Source organism: Sylvia atricapilla, chromosome 1 (assembly GCF_009819655.1).
Source record: "Sylvia atricapilla isolate bSylAtr1 chromosome 1, bSylAtr1.pri, whole genome shotgun sequence".
NCBI lineage: Eukaryota > Metazoa > Chordata > Aves > Passeriformes > Sylviidae > Sylvia > Sylvia atricapilla.
Genome location: NC_089140.1, coordinates 2,226,628 through 2,244,488, shown reverse-complemented (window position 1 = coordinate 2,244,488; position 17,861 = coordinate 2,226,628). Strand labels below are relative to the sequence as shown.

The following is a 17,861-nucleotide window of genomic DNA, read 5'->3' as shown; positions in this document are numbered from 1 at the left end:
TCAGTGCTATTTACCCTTTGCTACAGTCTCTGTCACCCACCAGGTTTCCCCACAGGGAATTTGCTCTCTAACCTGCAGGACAGACCCTTCATCCTACAGCTTTCCAGCCTGTGTAATGGGGGATCTGCTGCAGCTCCAGCCAGGAGAAGCTGCAGCTGACAGGGAACGCAGGAGGATCATCCAGAAGAGGAGCTCTGTCCCAGATCCAGAGGGGACTGCAGAAAGGAAAAATCCAAAACAAAGCACTTAGGAAGGTGGAATTCCTATTTTTTTCCCCCCACAAAACTGTTAATTCACAGACCCTGTAATTAACTGGGATCAGCAGGAGGAAGAACCTGTTGGGGCAACTCAAGATGCTCAAGCTGTGTTGTTGCCCCAAAGGCAACCAAGTGACTCCAGTAGAATCTACAAGCATCACCCACCAGTTCACCTGCAGGGTTCCAAGCAGGAATGATATATTTTCTTGGAAAATACAGGAGATAACCTCAAATTTCCGTGCAAATCACAACATGGCAAAATGCTGCCTTGGATTTGGATTCCCCTGCACAAAGATGATACAAACCAACACGATACCAGTGCAAGTTTCATGAAACTTTTTATTCAACAAGTATTTAATTATGATTCTGCCAAGATGATCGAATGAACAGCAAGGCATAAAAAACATGAAATAGTTAAGAGATTTTATTCTAATAGCTTTAATTACAGTGCTTGTTTGTCGAAATGAAAACTGAAAACAAGTATACAAAACAGTTGATTACTAGTTGTGTATTGAAAGCAATAAAGGTTTCCACAACACTAAATAAACCAGTTCTGATAGTTCCTCGAGTTAAAGTTTAACAGCTCCAGCTTCTTCAGTGTTTATCAAAATACAAAAGAAAAGTAAAGAGGTCTTTTTTTTATTTTTCTGATGGCAAATCTGAACCTTGCAGTATGAGGGATGCCAAGGGTTTTCACACATATACAGATATGGGATTGTTCCAAAATGGGATTGAATACTTGTAGAGTGGAATGACTCTCCAAACTCTCATGCTTTTTGTTTTGTTTTTTTTCCCTAGACACTATACATAGATGTTTGGTGTTTTTCATGGCAATTCTTACGTTAAGTACAGTACTTTCTGCCTATAGAGCTTAGGACTAGGACAGGCTGTGCTTCCTGTGGAAAGGTTTTGCCTTCTGGAGTGGTTTACACACAAGAAAAGTACAAAACACTTTTTGACAAATACGACAGGCTAAAAAATGTCGACTTCTGGAAATGATTCAAGTTCAAAATGGAAACGAGAAATCTCACCTGAACCAAAAGTCAGATGTTTAGCATGAGTCTGCAAAGCTCATCTAAACCAGGCCCGGCAAATCTTGTAACGGTTGTGAACGGAGATGAGCACAGACTACGAGCTACAGAAAGAGCCAGAGATCTACCACTTATGATCTGTTTGTTAAGCAGATGAAGCTAATTGGGTGTCAGTCATTGCTTCACCCTTTTCAAAAGAATCAAGAGTCACCACACGTTTGAGCTGGAGCAGCAGAAGCGATGTCAAACGTTTGTGTGTTTTAAGTGTTTTTACTTTTCCTTGTCTATTTAAAAAAATACAGGATTCAGGTTAAAAACCAACCACCAAAATGGATCTCACAGATCTCACAACCCAACCAAGATCGAATCCAGCTCTACTGCACAAGGACCACTGGGCAACCCTGACGTTATTAACCCACTTAAATTCCCTTCCAGGTACTGAACAGTGACTTGATTCTTTACAATAAAAAAAAAGCTGAGTAATATTGCATAGGAGTACCAGAAACTGCCTCATTGGAAACAAAAACTATTTACATTAAATAAGAAACCTAACTGTTTTCAGGCTTGTATTTGCCACATTTACAGCATGATGCAATATATACTGTGACAAAAAAGAAATGAAAACAGCTTCCGGCACTCAATACCACAAAGTAGCACAGTTTGCCACATTAGAGTAAAGCGAAGGGCGAGTAGGAGGAAATAAGAGGGAGGGGTGGAAAAAGAGGGAAGAGGAAGGTTTATGGTTTCATTTCTGGTTTCGGAGCTGATTGGACAACCAGTCCAGTCCTTCATAGAGACCGTCTCCACTAGTGGCACAGGTGGCCTGGATGTACCAGTTCCTGTGACGGAGAGAATGCAGTCCAAGTTTGTCTGTGATTTCTGCTGCATTCATGGCGTTCGGCAGGTCCTGAGGGAAGCAACAACAGTCATTCCCCACTCTTCCCATCACCAGCTTTAAAAGCATTACAACCAAGTTAAGAGCTCTCAGGACTTCTCTTTCAGAAAACCCCAGGGCATTAGTTTGATATTCAAGTTATTTCCCCAACACTGACCAAAGCCTCAAAGGTTTAACAGCCCAATTTAAATCAACATTATGGAATATCTCATAGGGAAGTGAGGCAGTCATTCCCCCAGTGCTGACACTGCTCACAATTCCAAGCCTGTTTCTACTCAGGAGGATCCTTTCTGTGATTGCAGCTATGATTTAAGATCAGTGTTTATCACCCAGTACTGCTGAGCCCAGCTTCTTTAGAGCCCACCTTTCCTACTCCTGGACACAATTTAAGGAATCCTCACCTTTCCCAGCTGAGGCTGTGCAATCCATGGAGCAGGATGTCATTCCCTCTTTACATTTTAGGCCCTTGACATTTGGGGTTAAGCTGCCAAGACCTTTACAAGCAATAAAAGGCAGAACTCTCAGCTAACTCTGAGGCCTGGGAGAGCCCAGCTCACAGGTCAACACAAGCACATTGGAACTCCAGTGCTTCCTTCCATCAGCACCAGCAGAGCCCTCAAACATCCTAAATGAGGAATTCAGGGAGGTTCTGGCATTCCAGAACTCTTTGGGTTTGGGCAGCTGCTGTAACTGAGCCATGTCAACCTGAAAAATCAAACTGTTTTTTCACTAAAACTGAAAATCTCTTAGCCAAGACTGTTTAAAATTATGTTCCTTTCAGATGAGAATTTAATCCATCATTTTCTCCCTTCAACATACCTGAATGACAACTTACTCTGAGTTTATTTATCATTACACTGAAAATATGAAAATCAAGGTCAAGATCTGGCACTCACACAAAGGATGGTGGAAGTTTTCAAGGGTTCTGACAGACAGACACCTTTCTTGGGCATACCTGTTTGTTAGCAAACACTAATAAAACAGCATCTCTGAGCTCATCTTCTGCCAACATCCTCATAAGCTCTTCTCTGGCCTCATTCACACGTTCTCTGTCATTGCTGTCAACCACAAAAATCAGACCTAGAAATAAACGAACAGGAATAAACAAAGTTGAAGTCTCACATCTGAGAGAAAATCTGTTCTTGCTGAAAGTTGGTGAAAACTGGTTTTGGTTCACATCTGTTTTTGCAGCTTGGGTACTCTTTCTTCATAACCACTTGGCATTTTTCAGGGAGCAGCAGCTCCTGAAATGCTGTGACAGGACTCCAAGACACGGACATGAAAAAGGCCCAGCGGTGACACAAGTGACAAACTCTCAGTCCATGGGGCTGCAGAGCTTTCAGAGAAGACTCTGCTTTGAAGTGAGAGCAGAGCTGTGATGGTGACAGAAGAAAAACAAAGTCCTGAACTCACTCTGAGTCAGAAGGACAAGGAAGACTGGTTTCTGAAATCCTACCCATCCCTCTTTGAACCTGCAGTGGCTTAAGAGAAGAGCCAGAGCAGCACACAAAACACACCCTTCTAGAATAATAAATATTTCCACTCCCCTCCAAGAAACCTGCAAAATTAACTTAGTGAAGAGAGTCAAAAAACCCTCTCAGACTCTGGGCAGTTGGGGATGAGGTGTGTGGAGAACACACTCACCTTGTGTGTTCTGGAAGTAGTGGCGCCAGAGTGGTCTGATCTTGTCCTGACCGCCCACGTCCCACACTGTGAAGCTGATGTTCTTGTATTCTACTGTTTCCACATTGAAACCTAAAAAAAAAAGAGACTGTGGCATAAATCTCACTTAAATCTAACTGGCTTGCTGTATTTAGCAGGTCACACTGAGAGCGGTGTCATTAAAAAAAGTCCACTTAAAACTGGAATTAGTTTAAACCACCAGAATTCCTGTGCTGAAGCTCTTGAAGGAGACAAACACAGGTTGTGCTGCTCCCACCATCACCCCAATGAAAAAATCTGCTACCTGAAAAGCTACAAAAGCAAACTATGTTGCCTAAAAAAAAAAAACCCTCAATAAACCAAAAAAACCCCAACCTCTTCTGGGTTTAAGAACTGTAAATCTTCAAATCTTCCAATAAAATAAAGAGGGGGAAAAAAGGTGAACCCTCTGCTACTCAGTCTGACACGATGCCACAGCAGCCTGGGAGACAAACTGCCCTTCTGTGGCTCACAAAGGCTCATTCCACAAGCGACTGATGACAGGGAGTGGAGTGAGAAAAGCCACAATCCTCTCCCACGGCAGAACATTTGGCTGTTCCACCTTCACACCATGGCTTTAGCGAGTGTTTGTTCTGACAGACAAATCACTTCAATCAGCTGAGACCCAAACCTCAAAGCCATCAGTCAGAGAAACAGAAAACTCTTACCTATAGTAGGAATAGTAGTTACTATTTCACCAAGTTTAAGTTTGTATAAAATAGTTGTCTTTCCTGCAGCGTCCAGGCCAACCATTAGAATACGCATTTCTTTTTTGCCAAAAAGGCCTTTGAAGAGGTTAGCAAAAATATTTCCCATGGTTGAGATGTGTTCTCACTGGCCAGTAAAATCTGGAGGAGGAAAAAAAAAAAAAGATCAGAGGATCACTCATGAGTTACCAACAGTTGTGTTCTGACCATGACATAAAAACCACAAAAGACCAAAAACCCAAAGTAAGAGATAATGTGAATCACTTATAGACACCTCAGCCATCACTGAACATTTTCCCCTGACTGAAGCAACACAAAGATGAACAGATGTGCCAAAACTCGGTGCTCATGAAATTACTTTAATAGCTTGAAATGCTTCAAATATTCTTTCAGAGATTTTAGCATTAATTGCTGCTCTCAGACTTTTCCTTGTAAAATTCATGCACCTGACCACTTCAGGTACTTTATTCCCCATTGTTACAGGATAATTTATCTGCAGAAAAGTTTCACCATTTAACTAACTTTTCCCAATTGACCTGCAGATAACAAGGTTTTGCTTAGCACAGCAATAGCTGGTCCTTCCTTTGGGAAGGAAACTCTGAATACAGCTGGGATTTTCTCCTGCTCAGAACAGTTTCCTTCCCCTCCATCCCCGAGGAAATGGCCTGTGAACAGCACATAAACACAGAGCAGTTACTGTCATTAACCTTCTGGAGGAAACAAACCCACATTTAATCAAACTTAACTACGGAGAATTAACAGCTACATTAAATGAGCAGGTTCAGAGATGAGCACTTCCTTCACAGCCAAGGCTCCTGCCTGGGTGATTAAAGTGATTAACTTAATGTCAGCAGGAGCTTCCTGTTTAGGAACTGCAGAAGCTGCTTTTGCACTCAAACACTTCCCTGTGCCTTTGGGACCTGACCCATCCCATCACAAATTCCCCCCACGTTCCAAAATGACTCCTGCACAGTTTACAGCAGGACTGAAATCCCCAGGAGAGCTATTGGAGAGCTGGTACAAGGCAGCAGAAAGCAGCCTGGAAGCTCCACAGACACCTCACAGGGCGATAGGGACAATTCACACCCTCCCTGCTGCTGCCTCTTGGAGCTCTCAGATGCCACTTTAAGAAGAGATGAGCCCAACTGAAAATTCAAGTTTCTGACGAGATGCACCAATAGCCAATAGACTCAAATCAGAGTTTCCTGTCAACCAAATCCAATTTCAAGCATAACATGACGTTTGAATCATCTCTGGAAAGATCCTGTATTTCACGATGAAGCTGTACTCGAAGTGAAACTCTCCCTAGAAAGAGACTTTAAGAACAATAAAGCAAGATTTGGACTGAAAAGCACACCACAACACAAAAGCCTTTCCCCATCCTGTTCAGTGATGTCCCAGTCACGTGTGAAGCCTGAATTCCCCACCCTGCACTGGGGAAGGGCTGAGCAGTTCTGTCCTCCCCAGGAAGCTTTGCTGGATGCCATTTTTAACCCAAAAGTTAAAACTCTGGAACATTAACCAAGTCACGTGTCTCAGCACACACAGCTCACAGGGAAGTTCAGAGTCCACTTCAGAGCTCCTCCAACTCGCTGAAGCGACTCCAGTCAAAAATTCATTTATTTTATCTTCCTGAAGCTTTAAAACTGATCTCTACAAACCAGACTGGGCAGCCTGGGGATTAGAACCAAAGGGGAGGTTTAAAAGTTCTATTATTCCACCACTTCCTTTTGTGTTTCTGCAGCATGACCATGGATATTCCCCCTCCCACTGGAATATACGAAGGCTGTATAAACAGGAAGGTTAATTAGGAAGCAGAGAAAACAGTTTTGCTGCAGTCCCCAGTTTCTCCCCAGCAGGAAATCTCCCATCCCAGCCCAGAGCACAGCTCTCCCCAGGCTGGAGAGCAGTAAAGCTTCCCTTTGTCTGGCTGCTCATGCCACCTCTATCTCCTGCTTCATCTGGAAAGCAGCAGTCGGGGCTGAACTGTGACCTTTTACCAGAGCTCACAGAAAGAGACTGCAAGAACTTTTGCAGCAGGAGAACCTTAGAAGCCTGCACAAAGGACGCCTTTCTTTGCTTCGCACACGTTTGAAAGCATAATAGGTTATCAAATGCTTGGACTGATCACAGTCATTAGGTAAAAGAGCAAAATCCTGTAATTTATATCCACAGCATCTTTCCACACACCAGAAAAGTCACAGGCTGCTGAACAAGTTGCTTGCACTTGGCACTAAGAGCAGTGAATCCCGTTAGATCCTTGTCTTCCTGGCAGCTATTTCCAGGTCAAGCCTGCCCTTCACCATTGAAGCTGCTTTTATAGCAACCCATCCTCCCTATTTTTACTTTCTGTGAAGAAGAGGTTAAGATCCATTTAAGCACTTGGCTTCCATTTCCCTCTTGCTCTCTTCCCCATCCCTCCCATCCAAAGCGATCCTGTAACTTTATTTGGTACTTCAGGGGTAGGTGGCATTATGAAAAGTCACATTTATTTTTACAGGCAGCACAGTATAGTTTACAGCCCACTCCTGCAAGGAAAGCGTGTTTACAAGTTAACTAAAAAGTAGCTGAATCTTTGCCGTCCAAAAGGAAAAGGAAAAATAAAAAGAAAAAAGAAAAAACCAGGAGGAATCCATCAGCAGAACTCCCAGGAATTGTTTTGGGTCCCATCAGGGTTTTGTTGGATGGGGCTGGGGCAGGGTCCCTGCTTTCCCCATGGGTGGGACCATCCCCTGAGCAGCAGTTCCTCACACTCAGCTCTTCCCACAGGGAAGGAACTCCCCCTCCATGGTTTGTGCTCCACGTTCCTCCCCCTGCACTGCCACAGAACTGCCTGGCTGGGCCCGAGCTGCTCCCCAGCCTGGGCTGCCTCTGTTAATACAGCTCAGCTGAGGGATCACGGGACTGCTCCCTCTGCACTCCAGCACTGAGCTTTAATTCCCAGCCCATTACTTGCACCCCGAGAACGTGCACACTTTGAAAAGTCTGCAATTTCCTCGTATATTAAGTTAAGGAAAAAAAAAAAAACCCAACCCTGTTACTTTTCACCCCTTGCAATGTGTATCCTGACTGATCCATATCTGATCTGTATTCCTTAGTGAAGTTTAACTTCCTCCTTCCCTCCACCCAAATGTTGTCAGTAATTGCTACAGCGATTGTTTTAGAAGAGCACAAGGTGGATAAAATCCCTGAAAACATGAAAGACTACGGCTTGTGAGCTGCTTGTAGTGCTCGAGCACATCTTCAAAAGAGAGATCCATCAGGCTAAGTGGGAAGATTTGAGTATGAAAGGGAACGATTTGAATAAACAGCACAGACTGTTTTCACAGAGCACCGCGTGTATTTTCCATCAGCACAAGCCCAGCTCCTGGAAAAGGCAACTCAGCGCATTGAGCAGACCCAGATCACGGCAGCACCGAAGTGTCTGTCTGTCTGTCCGTGCCCATGGCAGCCCTACAGCACTTTTGACACCCTGTGCTCCACCTGAGCAGCGCCAAGAACCCGTCGGGCAGGTTGGGCTGAGCCCCAGCGTGCCATTGGTAAACAGCGGCACTGACGTTCCATGGGGAAGTCGCAGTTTCGTTTCATGAAACAAAAGCATTTTCAGCCGCCTGTTTTCTAGTAAGTGATACATTCAGATAAGGCTTTAGGAGAACAGGCAGCCTTTTGCAGAGAGGCTCGCAGTGAGGAGTTAAAAATGAATGAGTGTCTGCAAGAGCAGCAGGCCCGGTGGTTGTTAAAGTGATACGGCCCATGAGGAAGAAGCAGAATCTGCTTTTATTAATTGTAGGTGGTTAGAATAAGAGCTCTGAGGAATATCTCAAGGCCAAAAGAGCATTAAACACTTAATCGTCCTGCAGCATTTTATATTCAAGTGTGCATTAATGCATTTGAATGTCATTTCATTCGGGCTGCTTATCATGAGAAGACCAATCTGCTGCTGGACCCCAAACTCCTTTGGGTGAGTTTGGTTACAAACCCCAGAGATGTATGACCAGAAGGGTGTGCATGCCACCAAAGAGAGCACAGCACACCTTGAAATCCCCACAGAACCTCACCTGTACACCTCTGGGAAAGCTCTTTTTGACCACACAGAGATTAAACTTCCCTGAGACAGGAATTATCTTTCATTCAGGTTTGCACCATCTCTTTAAAGAGACCAGGGACAAAATGAGAGGCCAAGGCAGAGCATGCCACATGCACCATTTAGTCAAACTACACTGCAATATATAAATACATTCATTTCACTTCTGTGGACCAGCACTAAAGGCTCAAAATAAAGCTCCAAACTTTGCAGGTGTTAAAAACAAGCTGGCTGGGCCATCTAAAAATCCCAGCAGCCATGAATACGGCAGAGGGTTGGAACCACAGGAGCTTTCAGGTCCCTTCCAAGCCAAACCATTCCAGGATTTTATGGTTCTGTGATAAGATCAGTCAAGGGAAGCTGAAGGCTCTGCTCCTCCCCTGCACGGTGCTGGGACAGAGGTACAGAAGGCATTTGTTGTCTCTGGGATGTTCCTATCCTGCTTTCAAAGCCCTGTTTCAAGGACAGAGAAACATGGCACCACCACCAGTGACACGCTGAGCTACACAGCCACAAGCAGACAAAACATTAGAGCACAGGTAAAACCCCCAAGAGCTGCAGGTTTACCAAAAACTGCTTCCTGGGAGCTCCCTGCACCTTTGCTTGGGCACCTTGGCAAGTAAAAGTGGCCTGTTTACAAAGGCAATGGATTCACTACGGAAATTCCACCTCCATTTAAAGGAAAATCTACTTGACATTGGCCTAAGCTTTAACTCCTAGAAAACCCCCAAATCCATAATTCATCACCTGGAATTAACATACTGCTTCTGTCAGTCACAGGGGAACAAAAATGGATCAATTTGATATTTACCAGAAATATTGATTTGAAATTCAGCCAGTTATCATTAGTTGGCCCGGACCATTCTTTCTCATTTATTGCATTCTAGAACGTTTTAAATTAAATTATCAAGAAAAGCAAACTATTCACACAAGAGATTACCAAATCATTGTGCAAATAAGAGGTGAGAAAGCATCTTTTAAAAAACTCATGCAACTCCAGCAGCTGTTACTGGTGTAACATGCAAGAACAACTGGCAAATAATTTAAAATGCAAGTCTAACCAGACAGCTCGCTCTTAACAATATAAAGTGTGATTTAAAGGAAAATGTGAGAAGAGATCCAACAAGAATAGAACACTGCTAAAATTCAGGATTAATCTACAGCCCCAGTGTTTCACACCCCCACTCAGCAGGGAACAGTGCTGATGTGTTCTCTTGAACTTGAAATCATTTCTTTGCAGATTCAAGTGTTCTGTTACAGCAAATTTTGGAAACACCTCTTTATATATAGCCAGGGTGGCCCAATACACTATCCCAGTGCAGTTACATGGGACTATTTTTAGCAACTGTTTACTGGCCTTCCACATCTGCTAACCTGAGAGATGACAACTTCTCGACTCAAATCCTTTAACTTTGGGCCTTGAAACACTGAAAATTTAGCTCAGGTAATTTTGATTTGAGCTCTTTTCGAGCAGATCAGTATCTCAGTAGGCCTGGATTCCGTGTAAAATGTAAGAGCAGCCAAGGAGCAGGCCAGGCCCTTTGTTCACCTGGTGATTCATTATCCTGCACACACAGCACTGGAAAAAAGGCCATGGCAACAACATCATCCCAGAGCTCCTCATTAATATTAACTCCTAACTCCTTTATGATTTTAATCATTAGAAGCAGGAGTGTTAATTGTGTGGAGATCAACACTGACCACTGCAACCATCTCCCCCCAGTTCACACTGGGAGTGCTTCTGCCAAGTTGGGGATGGAGAAGGTGTCCTGAGGGATCATAACCTGGTTATTTGAGGGAAAAGGTGGGAGCACTGAAATCGAAGTAAAGATTCCTTAACTGTGCTGCCATCTAAACAGGAACTGTTGGATTTGGCCACCAAAGGCTTGCAGGGTTTAACTAAAAAGGGTCCAAAAGCACTGAGCATGTCCAAGCTGGAGGACAAGCCAAGCCCAGCTGAGACACCAGGTGAAAGGAAATCTCCTTGTCCAGCACCTTTGTTTAACCCAAGAAGGTTGAACACCTTGCTGCCTGCACACCTTACCCAGACAGGACATTTCCCACATGCTGGAATGTTCTCTTGGGAGTGCTGGGCTTGGAATGGCAGAAAACAGAAAATATCACTTACAAGATCAAAACAAGGCCAAAAGAGGGGGAAATTTCCTTTGGGGTCATGCTTATTTCTCAGACATCTCACTCCTAAAATAACAGCCGGAATAAAGAGTCAGTATCAAAGACACTGGATTGCTTGACTTGATACTCAAACCCAAACCAGAATTATTCCCTTATTCACACCTTCAAGCAGGGAAAGCAAACTGCTGCTGCTTCACAAAAAAACCTCCAATTACTTTAAAGATTTACAGGCCACCATAACTGGAAAGCACACAAACTAACCCAGAGAAGAAATAGGTATCTGGTGTGAAAAATACCCTACTGAAAGCACAGGCTGACAGGTGAAAAGCACAGAGGGAGCTGCATCCATGCCCAAGAAATATTGTGGTGCCAATAATGCACTTGTGAACCCCAAGAATGGCCTGTGACTTTCTGCTCCCCAGTTCAGCACTGGGCACACTGGTGTGAGAACTGGTGGGCACAAAGAATTTATTTTCAGATAAGAAGTGCACAGTTTGGGTGTTGTTGTTTTATTTTTAATTTTTTTTTTGGTTTTGAGGCTGAATTGTGCCTGAGCTCAAAATCTTCAATTTTAAGCCAAATATCCTGTTATTCATTCCCAGGAACTGGGCACTAAGTCAACATTTACACTCCTAGTAGAAATGGCAAGAACTCACAGGAGAGCTCTATGCAGCAATGAAATTGGCTCTTGGTTTGAAGGAAATGTCAAGGCAAAGCCTCTGAGCTGTGAGGTATCAACAGCAGTGGGTGAACCAGAGCTGTGTTAGACACCAGAGTTTTATCAGAACTGAAACATCAGCAGAAGCTCCACCACAGCCCCTCAGATGTTTGCGTGTGTTAAAAATAAGGAATAAAATCGGATACTCGCAAGCAGAAAGGAAAAAAAAATGCTGAATTACACAGAAAAAACAGCTGCTGTAGTGGGAAGCTGATTCTGAACTTCTGTACTCATCAGTTCAAGAAAGGGTCTGGCTGAGGATGGTGCCAGCTCTAACACAAGCTCTGTAGCATTCCAGGAGCAGAACTTCCAAGAGATTTCTATAAAAAGAATCAGAAGTATTCCTTTTCAGACGAAGTTACCTCACATTCACCGAATTTCTCCACTGTAAAGCAAGCTGGATGCTCGGGAAGGCTGCTGAAATCCACAAGAATTCTTGCTTGAAAGCCCATCTTTGAAAAGAAGAGGTTGTTTTAGAAATGAAAGCCTCTGGGATGCGTAAAGGCGGTTCTTAAAACTTCAGCACAGCCATTTCAGCTGGAAGCCTGGGTTTTGAGCTTTTCCTCCTTGCAATCCATGTCATCAATGGCTCGGCTGCTAATTATCTGTATAAACGCTCCTGTGCTTGAAGCAGCTGGAGCACAGCACACTTTGGTGAATTCCCAGGAGCAGAATCCAGCCCCGACTCCCACACACACGCTTGGTTTGCCTTGAAAAGCTGTGCCTGGTCCTCCCCCCACTTGGTCAGCATGACTAACACTCACAGGGAACTCGGTGCGCAGCTCCTGCCAGGCCCTTCCACATTCCAACTATTTCACAACCGAGGAAACGTTCAGGGAACCCGATGGCAGCTCCTCAGACCATTTACACCGAGGGGGTTTGACTCTGAGCAGGACTCACATCACCAACTCCAGCTCTGCTCCAGCCATTTTCATTCCTGCTGCTCCACCGCAGGAAGCACCAACAAAACTTGGCAAAAGGTGGGGAGGTTTTGAGCTGTGGAGGTTCAATCGAGGTGAATTTCCTCACCCTTTCACCCAGTGCAATTATTCCAACAGGGAAAAGCAGCCCAACAGGGCTCTCCAGCACTGCAGACACGTTTGCAGCAGAGAAAAATCACTGGCATCAAACCTACCCCCAAACCCTTCAATTCAGAGACTCCCTTTATCCATAAGGCTGTACTCCTGTTTTATTCCATTATAAACCCCGTGAATAAAAGCAAAATAGCAATCCTCCACTTTAGCCACACTTCCTTTTTTTTTTTTTTTTCCCTCAGAAGCGCTCCAAATCAGCAGCAAAAAATAGCAATAAAGATATTACTGAATGACCTTGGAAAAAAAAAATCCACTTTGCCTCGGTTTCTCTGCCTGGAAAATAAGGTTAATGGAATATCCTGCAAAGGGGTGCTGCAAGCCTCGCAAGACAGAGCTCGATGTATTAAACAAATACCTGGAATTTTATTTATTGACAAAGCTACAATTTCAACACCAGACCTCTGGGCACGACTCTAATCAACCTGTGGAATTTGCTTTGGCAGGAGCAGAGCGGCAAAGGCACAAGGTCAATGTCAAACACGGCAACATTTGGGGCAGTTTGATGGCCCCGGTAGAGTTTTGGTCTCGCTTTGCTGGGCCAGAGCCGGGCTATCACTTCACTCCATCACACCGAGGTTTTATCAGCCCCCGAGGATCACGTTCGCCTCTCCCAGAGACTGGATGGAGTATTTTCAGCCAGAATATAATATCCTCCCACCGGGAGCTGCTCGGCCGAGGAAAGCTGATCTCCCACACCGCCAAACCCCAAGGCGGTGGATGGCAAACAAGCCTTGTTTGCTCCTGGATAAAGCTCAACTCCTCAGCCCAGCACAAAAATACCAACTCAGCAGCCAAGGGCTTACGGAGAAACAACCTCTGCCCCACGAGCTTCGCCCTGGCCTCGTTTTCCCCCACCAGACGAGGGGTTTGGGGGGGAAAGGAGAAGGAGGAAATGCCTCTCCTTCCTCGGAGCCGGCCACGGGCGGGGCAGAGGCCGGAATGAGCGAGTTTGGGGAAGGGAGGACAAGCCCATCCCGTCTAATCCCATCGCTAGAGGGAGCGGAGCTGGGCCTCGTGCAGCTGCCGGAGCGATTCCCCTTCCCCAGCGCTGCCTCTCCCACCCCATCGCACCCACACGCCGGGAAAGGAAAGGCCCGACCCCCCCCATCCGCCCCACAGACGTGCAATAGGGGAAAAGGACGGGGCAACGCCGCTCTCGGAGGCCTCTGCGGGGGGAAAGGGAAGAGTAAGGCCAAGATGGAGTGAGAAGGAATTAAAAGGAATGAGAAGGAAAGAGGTGGAAAGAACAGCCCGGCCCCGCTTCCTCAGCGCCCGCCGCCGCCTCCCCTTAGCGCCAAGGCCGCGGGATGCGGGCGGGCGCGAGGCGCGGCGCGCCGGCTGAGAAAAAAAAGGCTCGAAGGAAAGGAAGAAGAAGGTGTCGGCAAACCCACCGGCGTCGTCGGGAACCGCGGGCCGTGTGTCTGGCTGCGCTCGGAGGGTCCCGCTCGGAGCCCGCTCGCCCCGGCCGCGATCCGCCCTGGAGCACAAGATGGCGGCGCGATGCGGCCACGTCAGTGCCCGCCCCGCGCGAGGCACCACGGGGAAGCGAGGAGGGAGCGGGGGGCGTGGCCTGAGCGCGGGGGGCGTGGCCAAGGCGGGCTGCCGCAGGGCCGCGATGAGCAGGGGGCGTGGTGTAGAGACGCAGTGGGCGTGGCTACAGCGGGAGTGACAGCTCGGGGAGAACGGGGGCGTGGTCTGTACCGAGTGGGTGTGGCCACGGCGGGAGAAGCGGCGCGGGGGCGTGGCCTGTGGGTTGGCCACGCCCACTCGGAGCGCGGCGGGCGCGGGGCCGGGATCCCCCGGGATTGCGGGAATGGGAACGGAACGGGAATGGAGCGGGAATGGAGCTCGTGGGGACCGTGTCTGCCCTTCCTGCACCGCTCCCCTTTCCCTGCATCATTCCCCTTCCCCTCGAGCGCTCCTTCACCTCCTCTACAACATTCCTTCCCTTTCCTTGCACTATTCCTCCCTCTTCCCTGTACTGTTCCCCCTTCCCTGCAGCGTTCCTTCGCCACCTCTGCACCAATCCTTCGCTCTTCCCTTCTTCCCTTCATCGTTCTCCCTTTCCCTGCATCATTCCCCTTCCTCCACATCATTCCCCTTTCCCTGCAGCGTTTCCTCATCTTCTCTGCACCAATCCTTCCCCTTTTCCTGCACCATTCCCAAAGCATCCAGCGGTCCGTTCCGAGCTCTCACACCCTGGGTGCTGCTCCAGCCTCTCTGTGCCTCAGTTTCCCCATACAGGGCAAATTCCTTTATTTTCACTTTTTTTTTTTTTTTTTTTTTTTTACCTAGGCTATTACTTTTCATCATTTAAACTTCTATGAATTGATTTTACACGGGATAGAGGGAACAGGTCAGCCCGGCAGTATCTCCACGTGGAAAGAGAATGATTCACATGGTTCCAAAGCTCAAGAGGTCAGCGTAGAAATAAGTGTGCCTAATAAATTTGGGCTTATCTCCTTTCTGTTTTGGGTTGACTTGGAGATAAATCGAGGTCACGTGCTGTCCCAGGCTAAACACTAAATACTTCCTTTGTTAAAGACAGGACGGGAAGTTTGGAAACACAGCAAGAAGCCACCAAAACTCCTTATTTCCACATTTCCCCCGGATGATCATAGGAAATTAACACCTCAAAGACTTCCATCCCCTGTCAAACGGAGCTGAAATCACCCAGCATTACTCAGAGAAGGCAGATGGGCGTGAGCCCAAAAGCTTCTTTTCCTAAAAAAAGAAAAAAAAAAAAAATGGGTCACACGCAAGAGAGATGGCAGCAAACAGGGCTGAGAAAGTACCAGGAGGGAGCCTGGGCAGGAGACAAAATCATCCCTGTGCTTCTTCCAGGGAGGCACCACCCCTCATGCAGAGCAGGTATAAATTCCTATGATCATTATTTTGCTTAAGAAAGCTCCTAAATTGCATTAAATCTCTCCAGAAGGTCACTCAGCAGCAGCAGCAGCGCTGATGGGCTGAGAAAGTGATGGCAAAGACACGCTGAGAAATCAAATTAATCCCGTTTTCCTGCGCTGTGGAAGCTGGCCTGGCTGAAATGGGGGGGTTCAGGAAGAGGAAAACTGTTCCAGGGGACAGATTGTTGCCCACCTCGCTGGACAGCTACCACTGGGATCACAGATGTCCCTGTCCCTTCGGTGCAGCTCTGGTTTTATCACTTGTTTGGGGCACAGCAGCCTCCAGGAGCTGCTTTAAGAGAGACTTGAGCTGAACCAAAAATACCAAATGAGATTTGAGGAGAAAAAGGAGACTTTGCTCAGAGCTTCTGGGGACTATCTGCCTCCCTCCTTGCTGGATATTTTGGGTGAGCCCCACGGCAGGAGCTGAGCTGGGGGGACTCTGTGTGTCGCTGACAGGAGGAAGCTGCTTCCAAACCAACAGCAAATTTCCTCGTTAAGGGAATTGTCCCCATCCCCAAATCCCCTGCTGGCCTCAGCTGAGCTGAGCAGCCCTTGTTTCACAGCCCTGTCTCCATGCCCGGGCGGTGAACCAGATCAAGGCTGCTCTGAGTTAAAAATAACCCTTCTCTCCCTTTTTTTTTTCTTTTTTTTTTTTTTTTCTTTCTTTATTTTTAACCCAGAGCATCTCCTCGTTTTAGCTCGCTCAGGACAGAAGCAGCTCAACCCCAGCCCCTCATTGGGGTGAAAATCCAGCTGGTGGAGGTGCAGAGCACATCAGAGGAGGTCATTTCATTAGGATGGTCCATGACACATCAGCAGTGAGGTGTGATCCCATCATTATCATCCTGGGAGCTCGAGGTCCATCCCTGACTCAGCCCTGAGGAGGTTGGGATGCAGCTGGAAGCCTTTGCCCCGTGACTCACAGCATCCGTGGAAAGGAGAAAAAGAGGCCTCTGGTTCAGCGGAGCAGAAATGCCCTTTGCTTTTCTCCATCCTGACCAAAACCCGTGTGGGAGAAGCAAAACACAGGAAGGGATCCCTTCAAGGCAGCTCAGCTCGTTTTCTGGATGCTCCCCAAAAAACCCTTTGGCTTTTTATGGATGGCCCCTTTGGAGCTGGAGAGTTTTCCTGCCTCTGCTGACAAACCTGCAGCTGAACTACAGCCTGTTCTCGCTGCCCTTTCTGGGAGGAGAAAAAAATAAAAAATTAAAATTGTTTGTGCAAGGCAATTGCTGGGGTTATAAAAATCTCACCCAGAGCCTCAAAGCGCTTCCCAAGCCGTGCTTTTCCCTCTGCATCTGCCCCCAGGGAAAAAATGCCACAGGCTGGATTTGTTCTTGTTCAGGATCTCCCCAAAATAATCTTTTGTCCCAAGTGTGGGGCAAGTTGTCTTGATTGAGAAGATCCTTGATGGGAATATTTGGTGTAAGGGGTTGGGGGAGACCTGAGCAAGTGGCAGCGAGGTCCAACCATTAAATCCCTCCTGGTGCTGATGGAAATGGATTTTTGGGAGGTGTTTTAAGGAGGACACCCAACTTTAAAAGGGTGGAAAGGGCTGAAGGACACCAGGGCTCATCCCTGCTCCGTTTTCTGCTGCCCTGGAGCTCCTGGTTTCTGTCAGGTTGAGGATTTCTCACCTCGGAGTCTCTCACCTTGAGGTGAGAATTGCAATTACTCACAGGAGCTGAGAAATGACACCATCCTCCACCCCTCCAGCAATTTGCTATGTCGCCTACCGAAAATAGCCATGATTCCTGGGATTTGTGGTCCCGGGGTCACCTCTGGATGGGCTTGGGCTGGTGAAAAGATGACAGATCCAATGTTGCTGCTCATATTTCACCCTCTTGGAAGAAAAAGGAAGGTGGGAAGAGGAGAAAAGCAAGAAAAAAAACCCTCTACACGGCTGCCTGGAGAGGCAGAAAAATCAGAATATTTGCAGCCAGAGCTTTTATTTTGCCGTGGTTTCTCCCCTCAGCGCTGATTTGGGTGGCAGAAGCATCAGCTGGAGCATCTTTGAGAGCCCCTGAGCTGTGGCATTGAGGACTGCAGAGCAAAGGGGATTTCTGAGGTTATAAAAATCACCCAGAGCCTCAAAGCGCTTCCCAAGCCGTGCTTTTCCCCCTGCATCTGCCCCTAGGGAAAAAATGCCACAGGCTGGATTTGCTCTTGCTTCAGGGTCCCCCCAAAATAATCTTTTCTCCCAAGTGTGGGGCAAGTTGTCCTTATTGAGAAGATTCTTGATGGGAATGAGAATCATCTCCACGTTCCTGACTCCCCAAGGATGTTGGGAAGATTACTTCAGCTCTCTCTGCCTAATTTTTTTTATTTT

General features: G+C 46.7%; 1 protein-coding gene across 1 annotated transcript; it reads right to left on the bottom strand.

Moving 5' to 3' along the window:
* Window positions 1-1,030: 1,030 nt before the first annotated feature.
* On the bottom strand, window positions 1,031-14,160 carry ARF1 (ADP ribosylation factor 1). The gene is made up of 5 exons (XM_066313440.1): window positions 14,012-14,160; window positions 4,553-4,732; window positions 3,828-3,938; window positions 3,139-3,263; window positions 1,031-2,195 (listed from the first exon to the last, which is right to left on the bottom strand). Exons 2-5 carry the CDS (start codon window positions 4,698-4,700, stop codon window positions 2,034-2,036), a joined length of 546 nt encoding a protein of 181 aa, XP_066169537.1. The 5' UTR covers window positions 4,701-4,732; window positions 14,012-14,160; the 3' UTR covers window positions 1,031-2,033.
* Window positions 14,161-17,861: the final 3,701 nt, after the last annotated feature.